Below are 18,019 nucleotides of genomic sequence, written 5' to 3' on the forward strand. Positions count from 1 at the left end.
GGCGACTTAAGCAGATTCTTCTTCTTTTAAATAAAGTAGGTTTCTAGAGTATTTTCTTGCAGAGATAGTCCTTAAACTTCAATTTAATTGCTTGAAAGTCTTACCAATTAAAAAGAGGGTTTTTTGCAGTAGAATTTAATCAGACAAGCTGAAGACATTTTTAAAAAATGGTGATCACCGTAGTGAGAAATTTATAAAGCTCCTTTTGCCAGATCCTAACTGAAAAGGACAGGGAGACATTTTAAATTAAGTTTGATTTGATTATTCCATGTAATGCATTCTCTTGCTGCTGTCCCCTCCCCAACTCTCCTGGTAACCCCACTATCCCACTCTAGAAGGCCTCCTAAAATGTTCACTTCCTTTGGATCTTAGTTAGGGAGGTCCACAGGTGGAATTTGCAGGCTGGAGAAAGCATGGAACTTGGATTACATAGTGGACAACAGGATATAGAATACTAGCAAAGTGAGGGAGGGCACAGTGGTGAAGACAAGAAGGGTGGCAGCAGAGTGAGGAATAGTGAACAAGTGGAACACAGGGTGTAGCAGGATAGGAGACAGCAGAGAAGTTGATCACTGGGAAAGGCAGAATGTGAAATATTCCAACTCTCCTGCAGATCCTCACAGAGCGCCCCACTTTACAAAGCTTAGAAGGCTTCTCAAGGTTCTTCAGAGCCACTCACATTTTCTAGGGGGCTCATCTCTACAATTGCTTCTATGGGTAAATTTTAGATAAACATTCAAGTCTAAGGCATATTTTCATGTTTAAACTATGAATTTTAATTACAGCAGCAAAACTAAGTACATGGGACCAAGTATTCCATCATTATTTATATAGTGCTGTGGGGTGCAGGAGGCCTTAGAAATGTCTAAGTTTATGCCCTGAGTTTACAAACCCAGGAGAAATCGCTACCCAAGCAAGTAATTCCAGTGGACCTAATCTTGTAAACATTAGGGGACTGAGCCCTGAATTAGACAATTAATACAGTAACTCCTCATTAAAGTTGTAGTTATGTTCCTGAAAAATGTGACATACAATTTAATACTGTACACAGTGATGATGATTGTGAAGCTTGGTTGAAGTGATGAAGTCAGAGAGTGAGGTATTTCCCAGGGTATGCCTTCCTGCTAAATAATGAACTAGCTTTTGGCTGAGCCCTCAAGGGTTAACTTATTTTTGTTAATGTAGCTTCACACTCTACAAGGCAACACGAATGGAGAGAGGGGAGACTATGGCAGACAGAGACACATACTCTGTGCGAGAGAGAGATGCGCATTGCCCCTTTAAGTAGGCTGGCCCCACTCTAAGTACACTGCCATTAAGTAGATCAGCAAGTTGAGACAGCAGCTGCTGCAAGAAGCTCCCTCCATCCTGGCGGGAAGGGACAGCTGAACTACTGGCAATTGATAGCCTACTGAGTGGCTGCCACATAGGGAACTTGGGGGAGCAGGGAGCTGGTAGGAGGGCTGCCATCCACCCTGGTTCCAAGCCCCCACCCACTAGCTTCAATGGGCTGCTCTTCCTGCAAGCAAAGGACAAAGCAGGCGGCTGCCAAACAACGTTATAAGGGAGCATTGCACAACTTTAAACAAGTATGCTCCCTAATTGATCAGCAATGTAACAAAACAACGTTAACCAAAACAACTAAGTGAGGAGTTCCTGTACAAAGTTTAATGACGACAGACCTTTGTTGACATTGAGGGGAAGGAAGGAAGGGAGATAAAAGATATTTCTGTAGAAGGTCTGCATAAGAAAGAATTCTGGGTCAGATTTTGCAAGGCCTAAGACACATTGAAAATTGACGTTTTTCCTACTCAGAAAAAGGAGCACTTACTGATGTCAGGGCAAGTCCAAAACTTGTAGACTGATGCTTCATCTGGATTTCAATTTTGTGAAGTAGAGCTTCAATCCTCTCTTCCTCAAATCCTTTTCTTTGGGGAAAGATTTTTTTTAATATAGATGTTTTGTGTGCGTGCGTGCGCACTCCCCCCCCCCAAGAAAAGCACGCATACACCCATTAATATGCTATTAATCATAAAGACATGAAAATGAAACACAGTATTGATGCATTGGTACTTAATACGTACCATATAGAATAAAATTGATATGAAGTAAGATCATAGTGTGTCATTTAATGAAACAGCACTATTAACTCCTAAATATTATGGTGAGAGGCACACTATAGGACAAGTATTTAAGGAAGCAGGGGGGGAGAGGTAAGAAATAAGATTAATTCTTAAAAGTACTGAACCATTGAAAACTGCTACTTTAGTGTAGTTTTCATACATGTTAAAATAGATATTTTAAAAATATTCTTCTAGAAATAGATTTTGCTAAAAGAATACTTCACAAATTTTAACGTTACTCACTCAATAACTTCATCTATTGTTCTAGCAATAATTTGTTTGACAGTTTCAATGTCTTTCTCAGCAATTCCTTGTAGGCCTACACTGAAGTAAGCCTCTCTCGTGCAGCCATTAAACCTACAACAAAAAACATTTATTCCAGCGGTAGGTACTGAAACATTTACACAGAACCACTGAAAGGTAATAACTAGTTAATGAATGCAAAAAATAATAATAAAGTTAGAATTTACAAGATCTAGACTAAGGTGGAAAAGAAAAAAATCTAACAAAAAGGCAAGGAGCCAAAATCTTCAGCTATTTATTTTTCAATTTCAGTAGGAATGTTACACTGTTTACAAAGTTTCAGCCACGGTTCAAACTAATGGATGAAATATAGCTAGAGAACCAAAACTAAATTAGGAAGGATAGAAAAATCTTGGAATTAATTTGTATTAGTGTTTTCAAATACAGAAGATTTTTCTGTATTTATATAATTTTATTTAGATGGCAGACACTAAGACTAAACCAACATGTATGTTTTACTTATAACAGTAAGTAGAACGCATCTACAATTTAGTCTTTGAAAATTGAGTACAGAAATGATATTTTGGGGGTTCCATGTTTATGTCTCAGTGACTCAATAGACTTAGGGAAACTGAGATAAAGAAATTGTAGTCCAAGTTTTCACAAGTGACTATCTTTAGGGCTCAACTCTAGAAACCTAAGGTCCCACTTTCAGAAGTCCTGAACTTCCTACAATTCCAACAGAAGCCAATGTAATAGGAGCTGTAGGAGATCAGCACTGCTGAAAATCAACTCCCCTGCACTTAAAATTCAGCATGCCCTTCCCAGCAGTATGTTTCAGGGGCCCAGGGCAGCCAGCAGAGAGGTAAAGCACCGTGTTGCAGGAAGCTGGACTGGGAAGACCCAGCTGGTGGCTCCTACCCTACACCAGGCTCAGCTGCTAGTCCCAGCTGGGCCGGGGAGGACGGGACTTCCTCTTCCCCTGCACAGCATGCAGGGGCGGGTCAGACACACTCCCAGATTTCTCGCCTGGCTGTGGAAAGCTCTGCAAAATCTATCTTCCCACTCCCATCCCACTTCCTGTGCCCATCACTTCCTGTAGGAAGGATCCCTGTACAGGGAGCTGCTTCTCCCATCTGCCCAATTCCCAAGCATCCAGACCCCTCATATCCAGACCCTTTCGCTCTGCCTCACTCCCCACACTCAGAACCCGCCCCGCAAAGCCCCACTCCCCCTGCACCTGGACCAAGATGACGAGCCATACGCACCCGGATCCGCACCCCACCGAGCCCCAACCAGCTGCACTTGGATCCCGACTCCACACACACACACACACACACACACTCAGGAGCTCCCACACACCCAGAACCCCTCCTGCTGAGCCAGTACCTCCTTCATTAGACTCGCTCAACAAACCATCGTGCATCCAGATCCTCCACTGAGCCACCTGCATTCAGATTGTCCCATAGAGAACCCTCTCAATCCACACTGGATCTCCCCATACTAAGCCCCTCCACATTTGGATCCTTGCTGAGCCTGCCTGTCCACACCTGGTGCACCTGGCACAGATGGGCATGGCCCTGGGGTGTTTCTGGGGCAGGCCTGGTCGTTGCCCTGTGTCAGGGCACTCACTGCCGAGTCCGTGTCCCAGGGGGAACTGCACAGTGGCCTGCCGTCTCTGTACAGCCAGTGGCCTCTCCTCCCAATGCCATGCTGGAGCTTCCTCATTTATTTGCAGAATTTTAAAATACTGTGTGCAGAATTTTTAATTTTTTGGTGCAGAATGCTCTCAGGAGTAGACTATGCTGCTTCTTAATGTTGCACTGATAAATACATACAAGATAAATTGAAAGTTACCAATGAATTTCTTGCCAAGAGGTTGCACATTAACCTAGTAGGTACTAAATACTGTCATTTTAATTGGAATGAAGGGTAATTATCTAAAACATTAAGTACTTAGGAAATGATCCTACCAACAGTTATACACATGGGTATCTTTACTCACAGAGAGTCCCATTCTTCTGTTCAACACACACCTCTACCCTGACAGAACGTGACCCCATGTAACACAAATTCGAATATAACATGGTAAAGCAGCGGGGAGCCCCGGCCCTTTAAAGTGCCACCCGAGCCCTGCTGCTTTACTGCGTTATATCCGAATTCATGCGGCGCACCGGACCCTTTAAATCACCTCCCGAGCCCAGCTGCCAGAGCCCTGGCAGTGATTTAAAGAGCCTGGGGGGCTCCCCACAGCAGCTGGAGCACCGGGCCCTTTAAATACTCGCCAGGGCTCTGGCAGCCAAGCTTGGGCGGTGATTTAAAGGGCCAGAGGCTCTAGCCGCTGCGGGGAGCCATGGGCCCTTTAAATCCCCACCTGAGCCCTGCTGCCGGAGCTCCAGTGGTGATTTAAAGCACCCGGGGCTCCCCGCAGTGGCTGGAGCACGGGCCCTTTAAATCACCGCTGGGGAAGTCGGTCCAGTCCAACACGGCGTACCATACCAAACCAGATATAACGTGGTCTCACCTATGAAGTGTTGAGATTTTTTGGCTCCTGAGAACCACGTTATATCGGGGTAGAGGTGTATTACAGAACAGCATCTGTAGAATGTCCTAGATCTACAAGAGACTTTTGGAAATGCAAGGTAACTTAGATATTGTACTATGAAAATCTGGTATTTCATTACACCAATAAAGACGTGTTTGTGACAGTCTTCATTGTACACTAAATCAATCGGGGTGGGGGGAGCACCATAAGTAAATAAAAGTCTACCAAAGATTAATTTACTGACTGTTCCGAAATAATTCTAAGCACTTAACACGTCAAGATAAAATAGCTTTGGATATTGAAAATATATACTTTGACATGCGACAGACTGCCACAGGGTTTCAATCCACTTGCTCCAGTGTACAGAAACACATTTGAAAACAACCATTTAAACATTGTATGCAAGTAATTGGTAACAGCAAAATAGCAACATGGATTGTGAATTATGGGCCTTATTCTGATCTCCATTACATCAATGTAAGTCAGGAATAAAACTATTTATCTATCTGGTAAGGTCATAATTTACACTTGAAGATACTTCACTGTTCCACTATGGAAAAGAGTAAAAATACACCAAAAGATTCTTGAATGAAAATTATAAGAAAAGTTAGCTTTCTCCCAACCTAGCCTTCGACGTATTTTTCAAAAAAGGAAGTAATTTTATAACAAGAGCAGTATTAATGTTACAGAAGTTATAGTCATTAAAAGATGATGTAAAGTAAATTATGACACTTACCCAACATCAGGAGAAAAGTCTGTACCAAGATTGGCCTCAAGTAAGGCTTTGTAGAAGGGGGAATTAGGTCCACCAACCAACAGGGAAGACAACAGGTTAAGTGTGAAAGTTTCAAAAGTATCTGTAATGCTAAGGAAAAAAAGTAAGTTTAAAAAAAAAAAATCAGTGTTACAGCATGGTGCTCTTTAAAATGGCATTGTGGGGTACTATGCATTATATTTAAGTTATTGTTGGTATCAAACTACAGGGGGTGGGTGGGGAAGTGGGGGAGGGAGAAGGAAGAGGTTTTTGTTTTGTTTTTTAAAGTCACTGACAGTTGTGCGTGTGCAGCTTGGGCTCCTAGAGCTAAAAGGGGTTCTTTCCACTTGCTACATCACTGCCAGTCAAAAGTTTTACTGGTTTAATTAGGCCTTGAGGTACATCTGGGCAACCCCATTACATTTAATACGTTTGCAAAACGTAACTAATTAAAATACAGTGAATCACTGGTCCACAGAATTAATGGTATTAGCTCTTTATTTCCACACAGGGCCACGCAGTCATGATGGGATGCGAGGTGACCCATACTATGAAACAAATTTGAGAATCCTTAGAGGAAACAATTCTGTCGATTATGCTCATGGTGAAATAAACTCTTAGTAAGATCCTGATTTAAAGGAATAAGCATGGTTCTTCTGTTGTAATTTCATTTTCAATACACTTACTCTGTCAACAGGAAGCTGACACTAATAGTTGTCTGCTTTGTAGGGTCTGTAGCAAATGAATCTGAGCCACATTTCACATGATGTTCTCTCTGTCAAGTATAATAAATAAGTAACTAGAGGCAGTAAAATAATTTAAAAACATTAAACTCGAACAGAAGTTAATAACAAAGGATAATTTGTGTTTCTATAGCATCTTCCTTCCATAGATTTTAATGCACTTTACACATGCTAATGAGTTAACTTGTAAATTCATGATTACATCATCCTTCCTTGTTATCATCCACGAGAGGTAGGTAGTATCTCCATTACAAGTGGGAAATTGAGAAAGAAAGGGCCAAATAAATCCTACCCTAACTTCCATCCCATTTAATTCTGGGTGCAAATTAAAGCAAGAACTGATCCAGAGAACAGAGCAAGCCTCTGGCAGAGCTAGGAATGAAGCCCACATCTCCTATCTCATAGAACTGGAAGGGACCCTGAAAGGTCATTGAGTCCAGCCCCCCGCCTTCAGTAGCAGGACCAAGTACTGACTCTTTTTTTTTTTTTTTATCCCAGATCCCTAAGTGGTCCCCTCAAGGATTGACCTCACAACCCTAGATTCACCAGGCCAATGCTCAAACCACTGAGCTATCCCTCCCTGCTATCCCTGCATTTTCTCCTAACTCCCAACACTCTGTCAGTTGCTAGATGGCTAATTCTCTAATAAGTGAATACAATGTGGCAGTTTTCAAACACTGAGGATCATTTAGACCCTAACATAACAGTATACAGAACCTAGAAGTCAATCATTTAAATTTATCATAAGGCCCAAAGACAGTTAACACTTTTATAACCAAACAAAATGTCTGAGTGTTCTATGAAAACACATAACAGTAAGTTGAATAGCACTGCAGACCAGACTCAATATTTAAAGTACTGCAATACAAAGGCTGTTGTATATTTATCTTTACTTACAGGCTTATCCCAGAGTTGCTGTACTGGGATGGCAGTATTTGGTTCAATTCTATGAAACTTAGTTAGCGCTTCTTCATGAATTTGTTTCAAATGCTGCTCCAATGGGAAGTTACCATAAGTGAAGAACCTGCATTTTAAAATGTAAGATTAGGATTTAATTTTTTAGTCTGCATGCATAATACAGTAGCAATGAAGTCTGAATTTCATGCATCTTGTAGTGAGATGTGACTGTGTCTTCATGGCTCACAACCCTGTCAAAAATACCACCAAAAATTCTGCTGCAGAAATAAAACACACACATACTAATCAGAAAGTTATTCAGAGCTGATCAGCCCATGCCATTTTCCAGTCAGTTTCATGCACTGAAGTCAAGAGCACTAAATGCCAGCAGCTAGTTTATAGGACAATCATATAGTATTCTTGAGGGAAAAAAGGTTGAGTGTCCAAAACAACCTAATCCCAACAGCCAAATTCCTAAAACACTATTTTTCTAGAAGAGAAGCAAGGTTATTTAGAGGCTCGCTACACAGATAAGATCTCACAATCCTTGCCTCAATGAGGTTACAAATTTTGACCTGATCCCGCAATTGGCTCCACTGAAGCAGACCCTTGCCATTGATTTACAGGGGCTCTGCACAAGCTCTAGGAGCTGCCTATGAAGAGCATATTGGATTATCAAGATCAATATTCAGACATGTTAGAAATAGCAGATTGAAGAGAAAAACAACAGTGGGATGTGGGTTGGGAGGTCAGCATTGCAATAGCTGAATTAATTTCTCAAGAAAGATGCTGGATTGACAGCCCTCTAAGCTGAATTTCTATTTATGCACAGAAATGGTTCAGAAAAGGCAGAAGCAATACAAGCTTCCCCACTAGCACCTCTCAATTCTATCTGAAGGAATCACCTTTAAGTCTCCATGTCAAGTTAATTATTAGCTTCTATGCAGGCCTTGTCAAATATACCAACAGTTAATGGCTGAGCAATAACACCTACCAGTAGGAATCTGATACCATTACCTCATGTCACACAAGCCACTGAAGAGCCATCAGATTATAATATCTTTCTGTTACTTCCAATATGGGCTTGATTTGAATGAGTGACAAAAATTTAAAAAAAAAAAAACAAAACCCACACACCATACCCATTTATCCATTCTTGGGGCTATCAAATTTTGCCCCACACCTTACATACTAAACACTAATATGAAGTAAATATCTGCATTATTGTGAGAGACACAAGTAAACACACACACGGCTAACCCAGTATATCACCTAAGAAGTTAACAACAACAATTTAAAGTACCTAGCATTGCTTGGATGATAATGAGTGGCATGGAACTGTTTAAGTTGTTCCCATGTAAGGTCAGGAATACTTAATGGATCTCCACCAGATATTACAGCATAAGTGTGATCAGGAAGGAGTTTATTCTGTAGGTGTTGTGAGAAGAACCTCTCATTGTCTGTCTTAAAGGGGGAAAAAAAAAAACATTTTAGCAAGACATCAGAGGAAATTTTAAGATTAAAAATATTTAAACAGTAAGACCTGATTGTATACGCCCTACTCATAAAAGTAATTCTTACACAAGCCTGTAGTCCACCAGTTCCATTGACTTTAATACAACAATTTTTATTAAAAAAAAAGTTGTTGCCACTGTTTAATCAGATGACTAATGACCTATTGCTGCAACATTATAATTCCAACCTTTGCTCAAAAGATAGGAGAACAGCAAAATCCACTGCTTAAATAATACATTAATATAAATAATAAGCTTTTCAACAGACTATCCTTCAAAACAAATCCCATTCAATCTATCTTATCTATCTTCAATATTACTATTGAGTGCAGGAGGTTAATGCTGGGGAGAAAGGAGCTATTCAAATTCAATGAAACTATGAAATTATTAATCTGCAATTTAAACTATTTTAAATATTCACAATGTACCTTTATAAATAGTATTTATGATAAAAGCCAGAACTTACAAATGCCCCTTTCATTTCATTAAAAACAATTCCTTTGAAGACAAGTGGTGTCTGAGGATCAGTTGGATTCTCATGTTCTAACCTCCAACCTTCTTGCCTGTAAAAGTTTTAAAATTATAAGCAAGTCTTTCATTTTTAATGTTTATACACCCAACTGTACAAGTCTTACCAGAAATCTAGTTGTCGCAAACATGGGAAAAAAGCAGCATCCAAATACACGGACAGGAGATTCTGAAAATCCTTTGGATTTTGTGTTGAAAATGGGTAGAGTGTGTAATCACTGGCTGTTTACAAACAAAGTCAAGTATTAATGACCAAAGTATTTTAGGAAGTTTGCAGTGCATTTCACTCTCTATTTTTATTTTAAGTTCTATTGTCCAAGTAATTAACTGGAACAGAGTAGAACCTCACTAATTTGCGCACCCAATAACATCTATAGAATGTGATAGTTTCTCTCTGCTCCTCAGCAAAGATCTAATATTGTAGTAAGGATCTCATCATTAAGAGGGTTGTTTTGTAAAAGTGATGCTAACAGAACATTTACTTATAATACTATGAAGTATCAACTAATCTACACTTGTCAAATGAACAAAATACATTTTCAAGTATCAGAGGGGTAGCCGTGTTAGTCTAGAAGGTGCCACAGGATTCTTTGCTGCTTTTACAGATCCAGACTAACAGACGTTTTGGAGCATGAGCTTTCGAGGGTGAATACCCACTTCCTCAGATGCATCTGAGGAAGTGGGCATTCACCCACGAAAGCTCATGCTCCAAAATGTCTGTTAGTCTAGAAGGTGCCACAGGATTCTTTGCTGCAAAATACATTTTGTAAATGAGCATTTTCTTGCTTGTTTGCTTGCTAGTTTATAAAATTCAATATTTTGCAATGGATCTCCCAGTCAATGTAATTAGAGAGGCTCAACAATACTTGTAAATAATTATAGCAAAACAAAAACAAATAAACATTGAATTTAGGAAGTAAGTCATAATCATAAAGTAAAGGATAATTAACAATATTATATATGCCAGGAGTTCTCAAACTTCATTGCACCGCCACCCCCTTCTGACAACAAAAATTACTACACAACTCCAGGGGGAGGGAGCAAAGTTTGAGCCCGCCAGAGCCCCACCACCCCAAGTGGGACAGGAAAGGGAGAAGAAAGCCAAACCCTGAGTCCCGTTGCCCTGGGCAGAGGGGGTGAGGTGTGGGCAAAGCTGAAGCCCTTGGGCTTTGGCTTTGGCCCCAGGTGATGGGACTCAGGCTTCAGCCCCAGCAAGCCTAAACTAGCTCTGGGGACCCCATTAAAACAAGAGTCGTGACCCACAGATTGAGAACCGCTGAATTATATGCCGTTAAGTTATCTTGAACTCACCTGTAAATGCATTCATGAAAGTGGACAGTGATCTGTTTAACATTTTAAAGAAAGGATCTCTGCAAGGATACTTCTGAGAGCCACAAAGCACAGTGTGTTCAAGGATATGTGGAACACCAGTACTGTCCAGCGGGGTGGTACGAAATTGTACACTATAAAAGAATGCAACACAATGGTTTGTGACCAAAAGACAGCACATTCATTACTTGTTCGGTAGTTTGGCCTTATGTGAAAGGCAGCATGGTTTAGTAACTAAACTAGTCTTCCAATACTGATACAGTTGGGATGCAGGAATATCATTCCTTTCAAGGGGAAACCACCAAGCTCACAATTAGAGGACTTTTGGGGGCTTGCCAGGAGAATGTATATGTTTTAGATGAGATACGGTGTTTTTCCAGTGCATGATATGCGGTTCAGCAGACAAACTAAGTACAGTAACTAAGGTTGTCAATAAAATAGCTACAGTAGCTAACACCAATATTGTAAATGTACGTCCCCTTTTGACAGTGACTATAGCAATATTTGTTACTAACCTTACAGGTAAATTGTGTGAATTAAGCCTTGACTACATATGAAAGTTGTACCACTTTAAGTTAAAAACAGCACAACCACCTTGTGTAGAAGCTCTTAAATCTATTTAAGAGGGTATTACACCAACTTAGTTTACAAAGATAAGCAATCAACATAAGAGAAATTGATAACGCATTCTGAAATTGATTTGATAGTATGAATTTTTCCTTACCAAAAAATAAACTCATTTCACTAACTGAAAGGCAGAAGAGAAATTAAGTTTTACAACAGTTTTGATAAAATAGAATTTTTTTAATTCTTGCAACTATGAGCTCCTTAAATGGAAAGTATTAGCAATGTTCGAGTATTATGAAGCTGTATTAGTATTTGCAGGTCTCAGGTTGAATACCTAAATAGATTATTGGAGTCCTCACGTGCCACATGTAAATATTTGGCTCCTGTGTTCTCATGACTAAGCTTCACTGCAGTTAGGAATAGCTCAGGAACAGCTGTTACCTAAATTGGAAGAAAACCTCCATGTTAGTATTTGGATAAATTCTAGGTAAAATAATTTGTGAACACTATGAAAAGAACCAACTAGCCTCTTCTGCACATGAAACACAATTAGAACTAAACTAGAAGAAATTAAGGTTATGATGAAAAGCAAAAACAAAGAATTTCATAGGGAAGATTATACCACCATACAATTCATTATATTATATTAAAATCAGGCACATTCAAAGGATTAAGTCATCCCACTATGTTTTACATGCAAGTATGCTTTACCTTCCTTGTCTTTGTTGTTTTATGTTGCAACTCTTTGATATATTAAAAATAATGGTGACTTTTTTTGTAAGAAACAAAGTATTAAGGAGTAATTTTTAAATATTTTTGGTCTATGTAGAAAAGCCTAGGATTTTATTGTGTTCCCATTTGCTCAAAGGTGCACTGTTACTACACTGTCACTGACAGATACTTCCACGTGATATAAATGATTTTGCAAGACCATTTGGTACTTATGTACCATGTTTCGGAAAGTCAGATCAAACACTTATGCTCCCATCCTGCAGCTGGATTTATGCATTAGTCCTGACCCTCACACCCAAATGAAGTCTGACTAATTTCAATGGAACTCAAGAAGCCACTAAATTGCACCAATGTCAGGATCAGAATCTTAGGTTGTAAATAAAACTTAGCTGGTGAATAAAACATAAGTGGTGCAAGTCTATTTTAGCAGATACTGTAGTTTTCATAGCATGTTGAATTAGAGGTGAATAAATACAAGAAAAATAAATTAAATAACACAATTACCTGAAAGGCAGAAATTATAGTTGTATCTGCACCAGAAACCAGTAATATTTATCTGGTATAGGAAACAATCTTTGAACAATCTGGCCACTTGTATAAATTATAGGGAGCATGAGATTCAGAAAATAGGGCACTGCACTAAGGATCTGGTTTCTATTACTCGCTTTAGCGCAGATCACTGATTTTGGCCAACTTAATTCCAACTCTGTGTGCTAAAGTTTTCCCCTCTGTATTATGGGGATAATGATACTGACTTCCTTTAAAAGGATATCAGATGAAAAGAGCTACATAACTATTGCTAGTTCCGCTACAATAAATAGATAATGCCTCCCCGACCTAAGAAGAACTCATATTTTTGTAATAACTTGCAGAAACAAATAAAAGAACATGCAATGAAATACAAGTACCGACAGATGATTGAATGTTTAATATAGTTTTCAATGGCTTGAGTTTCCTCTCCAAAGTTTACACACGAGTCACTGTGTTTTGCTTGTCAGAAATTCTAGCAGAATTAGTGTCTTCTTTTGAAGCAGGCATTTTGTATTAGCAATGCATGAAGATTTTTGTCCACAAGAATATTTTATCTGCCTCTATTTGATACTCAAAGGATATATGTAAAAATTTACCCTGCAACCCTAACTCTTGGTCTCAGCTTCTGCAGGGAAATATCTTACGCTAAGTTCTGTGTCCAGTTATAAAGTGCTCACAGTTAGAGATGGAGAAAAAGGTAATACTGTACCTGGTTTACAGTGAACCCATGGATTCGTTCTCCTATCTTGTATTGTAGTGCTCTTTCATTTACAGACCCACTCTTCCACCTCCATGATTTCTGACTCAAAGTCCTGAAATAAAATTTTATTTTTGAAAAAAAGATGCAACCGCATGCACAGGTTTCTCTTTACCCCATCTCCTTTCTGCGCTTAATTTTGGGAATGGAGAAAAGAGTGTATTATTATGAATGTTGCATCCTATAGACCTGTGATTCTCAACCTATTTGCCATTGTGGGCCGCATGTGTGTTATGTGGGCTGCATCCAATGCTACCTGCATGGCCCTAAGAATGTTACCTGAGCCACAGCTGGGTGCTGACTAGATCACAAGCAGCCTATGGGCCACAGGTTAAGAACCACTGCAATAGATAAATGCCAAGTTCCTACACAGAAGAGTTTACAAGATAAAGTTGTGCTTATTGCGAGAAAGGAGCCTCATATGAACAACCCCTCCCACACAAAATTTCACTGACTTCAATGGGCATCTGCCTACATTTCAGGATTGGGGCCTAAAACAAAAGAGGCAAACATTGGTTAGGGTGGGTGTCAACTTTGCGGTCTTGTCTGTATTGGAAAAATTACAAAACAAAAACAACATTCCCACCAGTTCAGCAAAGCCCTAGTGTAGTCAATACTCCAGACGCCAGACTTATTATTATCTCTGTGTTAGTTATGTCTGTTTTTCTTGCTGAACTGGTAGGAATTTTTATGGATGTTTTTCCAGTGCAAACATGGCCTAGAATTATGCAATATTTTAAGGGAGCAAGGTGAGGATTTGGGAGAGCAATCAGGATCACTGGGTTAAGTCACATTGATCAGAGTTCTAGGAGGTAAGAAGACTTCAAGTGAAGTAACAGTTTTGCTGGGGTAATATAAGGGAACTGAACAAGTTCTGGATAATAGGATGGGAGAGGCTGTGTGTCAGGGCAATATTAGAAATGTAGCTGAGAAGGACAGTTAGAAGGAGGGACCATAGAGGGATTAAGATCTAGGGAGTGTGAAGGAGGGGTTTCTAGGAGGCAGCATCAGATGGATTATGACCTGACTATGGGAGGTGTTTTTGTAGCAGATTAACAGCGGGGGTGAAATTGGGCATGTTGGTATAAGGACCCATGTGTAAATGGCAGGCAGGAGGGAGTGTTATCAGAAGTAGGGACTGTGAGGGGGTCATATTAGAAAAGGTCAGGATGATATGTTAGGGTGTGTATGGACAAGGGGAATGTAGAATTTATAGGGGATAACAGGACATTTGGTACTGCAAGAACACAGACTAGGGGGAGGGGCAATATACATAAAGCTTACAGGGAGACAAATGCTTTGGGGTGTAGGGAGATACAGGGGGTGTGGGATGTCTAGGGAGATGAATGGTGTGAGGGAGGATACAGGGGGTGGGGGCTGGGGGAAGGGGAGGATGTCTAGGGAGATGAATGCTGTGGGGTGTGGGCAAGGATACAGGGGGTGGGGGCTGGGGGAAGAAGGATGTCTAGGGAGATGAATGAAGGGGATGTGGGGGAGGACAAAGGGGGATGTCTAGGGACACGAATGATGGGGTGCAGGGGAGGATACAGGGGGTGGGGCTGGGGGCAGGGGGATGTCTAGGGTGACGAATGCTGTGGGGTATGGAGGAGGATACGGGGGTGGGGGCTGGGGGAAGGAGGATGTCTAGGGAGATGAATGAAGGGGATGTGGGGGAGGACGAAGGGGGATGTCTAGGGACACGAATGATGGGGTGCAGGGGAGGATACGGGGGTGGGGCTGGGGGATGTCTAAGGAGACGAATGCTGTGAGGTGCGGGGGAGGATACGGGGGTGGGGGTTGAGGGAAGGGGGATGTCTAGAGAGGAATGAAGGGGGTGTGGGGGAGGATGAAGGAGGATGTCTAGAGAGACGAATGATGGAGTGCGGGGAGAATACAGGGGTGGGAAGGGCTGGGAGAAGCAGGGAAGTCTAGGGAGATGAATGCTGTGGGGACTGGGGGAGGACACAGGGGTGGGGGCTGGGGGAAGGGGGATGTCTAGGGACATGAATGAAGGGGATGCAGGGGAGGATGAAGGAGGATGTCTAGAGAGACGAATGATGGGGTGTGGAGGGATACAGGGGGTGGGGGCTGAGGGAAGGGGGGTGTCTAGGGAGACAAATGATGGGGTGCGGGGGGATACAGAAGGTGGGGGCTAGGGGGATTCTAGAGAGACGAATGATGGGGTGCGGGGGAGGATACAGGGGGTGGGGGCTCGGGGAAGGGGGGTGTCTAGGGAGAGGAATGATTGGGTGCGGGGGAGGATACAGGGGGTGGGGGAAGAGGGGTGTCTAGGGAGACGAATGATGGGGTGCGGGGAGGATACAGGGGGTGGGGGCTGGGGGTGTCTAGGGAGACGAATGATGGGGTGCGGGGGGATATAGGGGGTGGGGGTTGGGGGAAGGGGGGTGTCTAGGGTGACGAATGACGGGGTGCGGGGGAGGATACAGGGGGTGGGGGATGGGGGTGTCTAGGGAGACGAACGATGGGGTGCGGGGGGATACAGGGGGTGGGGGTTGGGGGAAGAGGGGTGTCTAGGGTGACGAATGACGGGGTGCGGGGGAGAATACAGGGGGTGGGGCTGGGGGGGTCTAAGGAGACGAACGATGGGGTGCGGGGGAGGATACGGGGGGGACCCCGGGGGGTTCTGCGAGGAAGATGCTGGGGGCGGGCGATGCGTGTGAGATGGTGGATGGGGTGATCGGGCCCAGGACCGCCGCACAACGCCCCCCGCTCGGCCCCTCCTCACCGGCTAAGGCCCAGCAGCCGCCGCGCCGCCAGGTAGCGGCCCCACATGGCTCAGCCCGTCCCCCGACGCACGATCCCGACCGAAGCTCCAGGCCGGGCCGCATCGGAGCCTGTCGGAGCCTGCGGCAGGGGCGGATCCGAGGCTGCCTGCGCCGGGCCCTCATTGGCGCGGCTGCGTCGGCCGCCCATGGCCCCGCCTCCCGCCGGCGGAGAGGGAGGTCCCCGGCCTGGCCTGCCGGGCGAGCGGGTCCCCGGCTGATCGGAGCCGGCACCGCAGCGCCAGCAGGCCCGGTGCGCGGGGTCGGCCTGCTCGGCCTCACGCTCGGATCGGGGGACTCCTAACATGGGCGCATCGCACCCCCTTTGGGGGCCTCTCGGGCATTTTCGCGGGAGCCGGGCTGGGCTCTTGGGCGGGGTCAGCCCCGATCTCGTGGGGCTGGAGGGCAGCCACGCTCTGCTGGGCCCAGAATAGGTCACTTGTGGAAAAGACCCAACTTGGGAAGGGCTTGGGGCTGTCTGTTTTAGGAAGCATTGGCAGGTTCGCCAACCCTTGTTCTGTAAATGTCGAAAGCCTAATACTAATCACTGCAGCAGTCAGCGTTGGGTTAAAGAGACGTGAATATTAGGGAGCCCAGTCATGGGGTTTGAACCAGCCACCCTTTGGGGGCGGTTTGTTCCCCAGCTGGCAAGTCTGAACATGGCTTTGCCCAATATCTGATGGGGGTGGTGGGGAATGCACATTTTAAGAGTAGGGTGACCAGACAGCAAGTGTGAAAATTTGGGACAGAGGGTGAGAGGTAATAGGAGCCTATATAATAAAAAGACCCAAACAGTGGGACATCTGGTCACCTTATTTTAAGAGTGTGCCACTCCCGCACAGCATAACATGCACTGTGCACATGAGGTCATGGCAGTCAGTGCAGGGGTGCGCTTAAAAATGGTGTCCTCCCTGCTCCCCTTCTGCAGCATGACTTCACACATTTTTTCTAGAAAGCTGAAAAATGTAATACCTAACTTGAAAGTATTGGTACCATGGGAGAGTAGGCCAGTTAGTTTTGATCTCAATGCAAATTGGCAAATTTCTGTTTCCAAGGTGGAAAAGTTCAGAAATTTACAAGCAACTCAGAATAGTGGTCCAGAACAAAAATGGTTGTCCAGCCTTAAAGGCAACCCTGAAAACCTACTCAGGTTTTTTTTTTTAAATAAGTTAAAGCTAGTTTCACATACCGCACCTGTTACTGATGGCTCCCACATCCTCCTAACTTGTGGTTTTACAATCACATCTTAGTTTTTAAATGTTTTTTTTTCTATTTCCTGTTACATGAAAGACAGACACAAACAACAGGGGAAACTAATTAAGGCCTGCAATTAGATTCTTGTGTGAGATACTTGTACCAAACCACAGCCCTATAGATACAGTAGTAACATATTTTGAATAGAGACCTGATAGAAGTGTATGTAGACTGGCAAGTGCATCTCTGATGTCATTTGGTTGACCTCAGTGGAGATTCACTAGAGATCAGTTTCACTCTGTGTGCCCACTGGAGAATCTATTGCACTTCAATCTTAGATTCTTGTTCTGGTCTTTACTGGAGATGGTTTGATATTTGATTTAGTTTATAAATTGAAATAATACATTTTTTGGTCCTAATACAGGCATTGATGTCTCATCTTCATTGTATGGACTCCAATACATATACCGAAAGAGACCAAGGATCTGGGGAATTAAGTATGTCCCCAAAATGTTCAAACCTATGTTTCTGAATGTAGGTTCCTAAATTCATATTTAGACACCTAGATAAAAGCGGCTGGATTTTCTGAAGTTCTGAGAAACTTGTGAATCCATTTTAAGTCAACAGGAGAAGCAGGTGCTCAAGTCCTTTGAAAATCTGACCATTTTTATCTAGGTACCAACATTTTAGACACCAAAATTTTAAAATTTCGGCTATGGCATTTTCTGAAAGCTTTGAAATCATATGTGGTCTAGCAATTTCCATTAAAATATTTTACT

At 42.7% G+C, this 18,019-nt stretch overlaps 1 protein-coding gene across 1 annotated transcript in view; it reads right to left on the reverse strand.

The window, feature by feature from the left end:
* The window catches only part of PITRM1 (pitrilysin metallopeptidase 1), a 53,879-nt gene extending 37,741 nt beyond the window's left edge, over positions 1–16,138 (reverse strand). Inside the window, exons 1-12 of the mRNA XM_030550141.1 lie at positions 16,010–16,138; positions 13,216–13,318; positions 11,578–11,684; positions 10,659–10,810; positions 9,455–9,569; positions 9,286–9,382; positions 8,609–8,769; positions 7,306–7,432; positions 6,352–6,440; positions 5,648–5,776; positions 2,367–2,480; positions 1,832–1,928 (exon numbers count right to left, since the gene is read on the reverse strand). Coding sequence (XP_030406001.1) covers positions 1,832–1,928; positions 2,367–2,480; positions 5,648–5,776; positions 6,352–6,440; positions 7,306–7,432; positions 8,609–8,769; positions 9,286–9,382; positions 9,455–9,569; positions 10,659–10,810; positions 11,578–11,684; positions 13,216–13,318; positions 16,010–16,056 — 1,338 coding nt within the window. The 5' untranslated portion in view covers positions 16,057–16,138. The remainder of the gene's footprint in view (positions 1–1,831; positions 1,929–2,366; positions 2,481–5,647; positions 5,777–6,351; positions 6,441–7,305; positions 7,433–8,608; positions 8,770–9,285; positions 9,383–9,454; positions 9,570–10,658; positions 10,811–11,577; positions 11,685–13,215; positions 13,319–16,009) is intronic.
* Positions 16,139–18,019: the final 1,881 nt, after the last annotated feature.

Source organism: Gopherus evgoodei, chromosome 2 (assembly GCF_007399415.2).
Source record: "Gopherus evgoodei ecotype Sinaloan lineage chromosome 2, rGopEvg1_v1.p, whole genome shotgun sequence".
Classification (NCBI taxonomy): domain Eukaryota; kingdom Metazoa; phylum Chordata; order Testudines; family Testudinidae; genus Gopherus; species Gopherus evgoodei.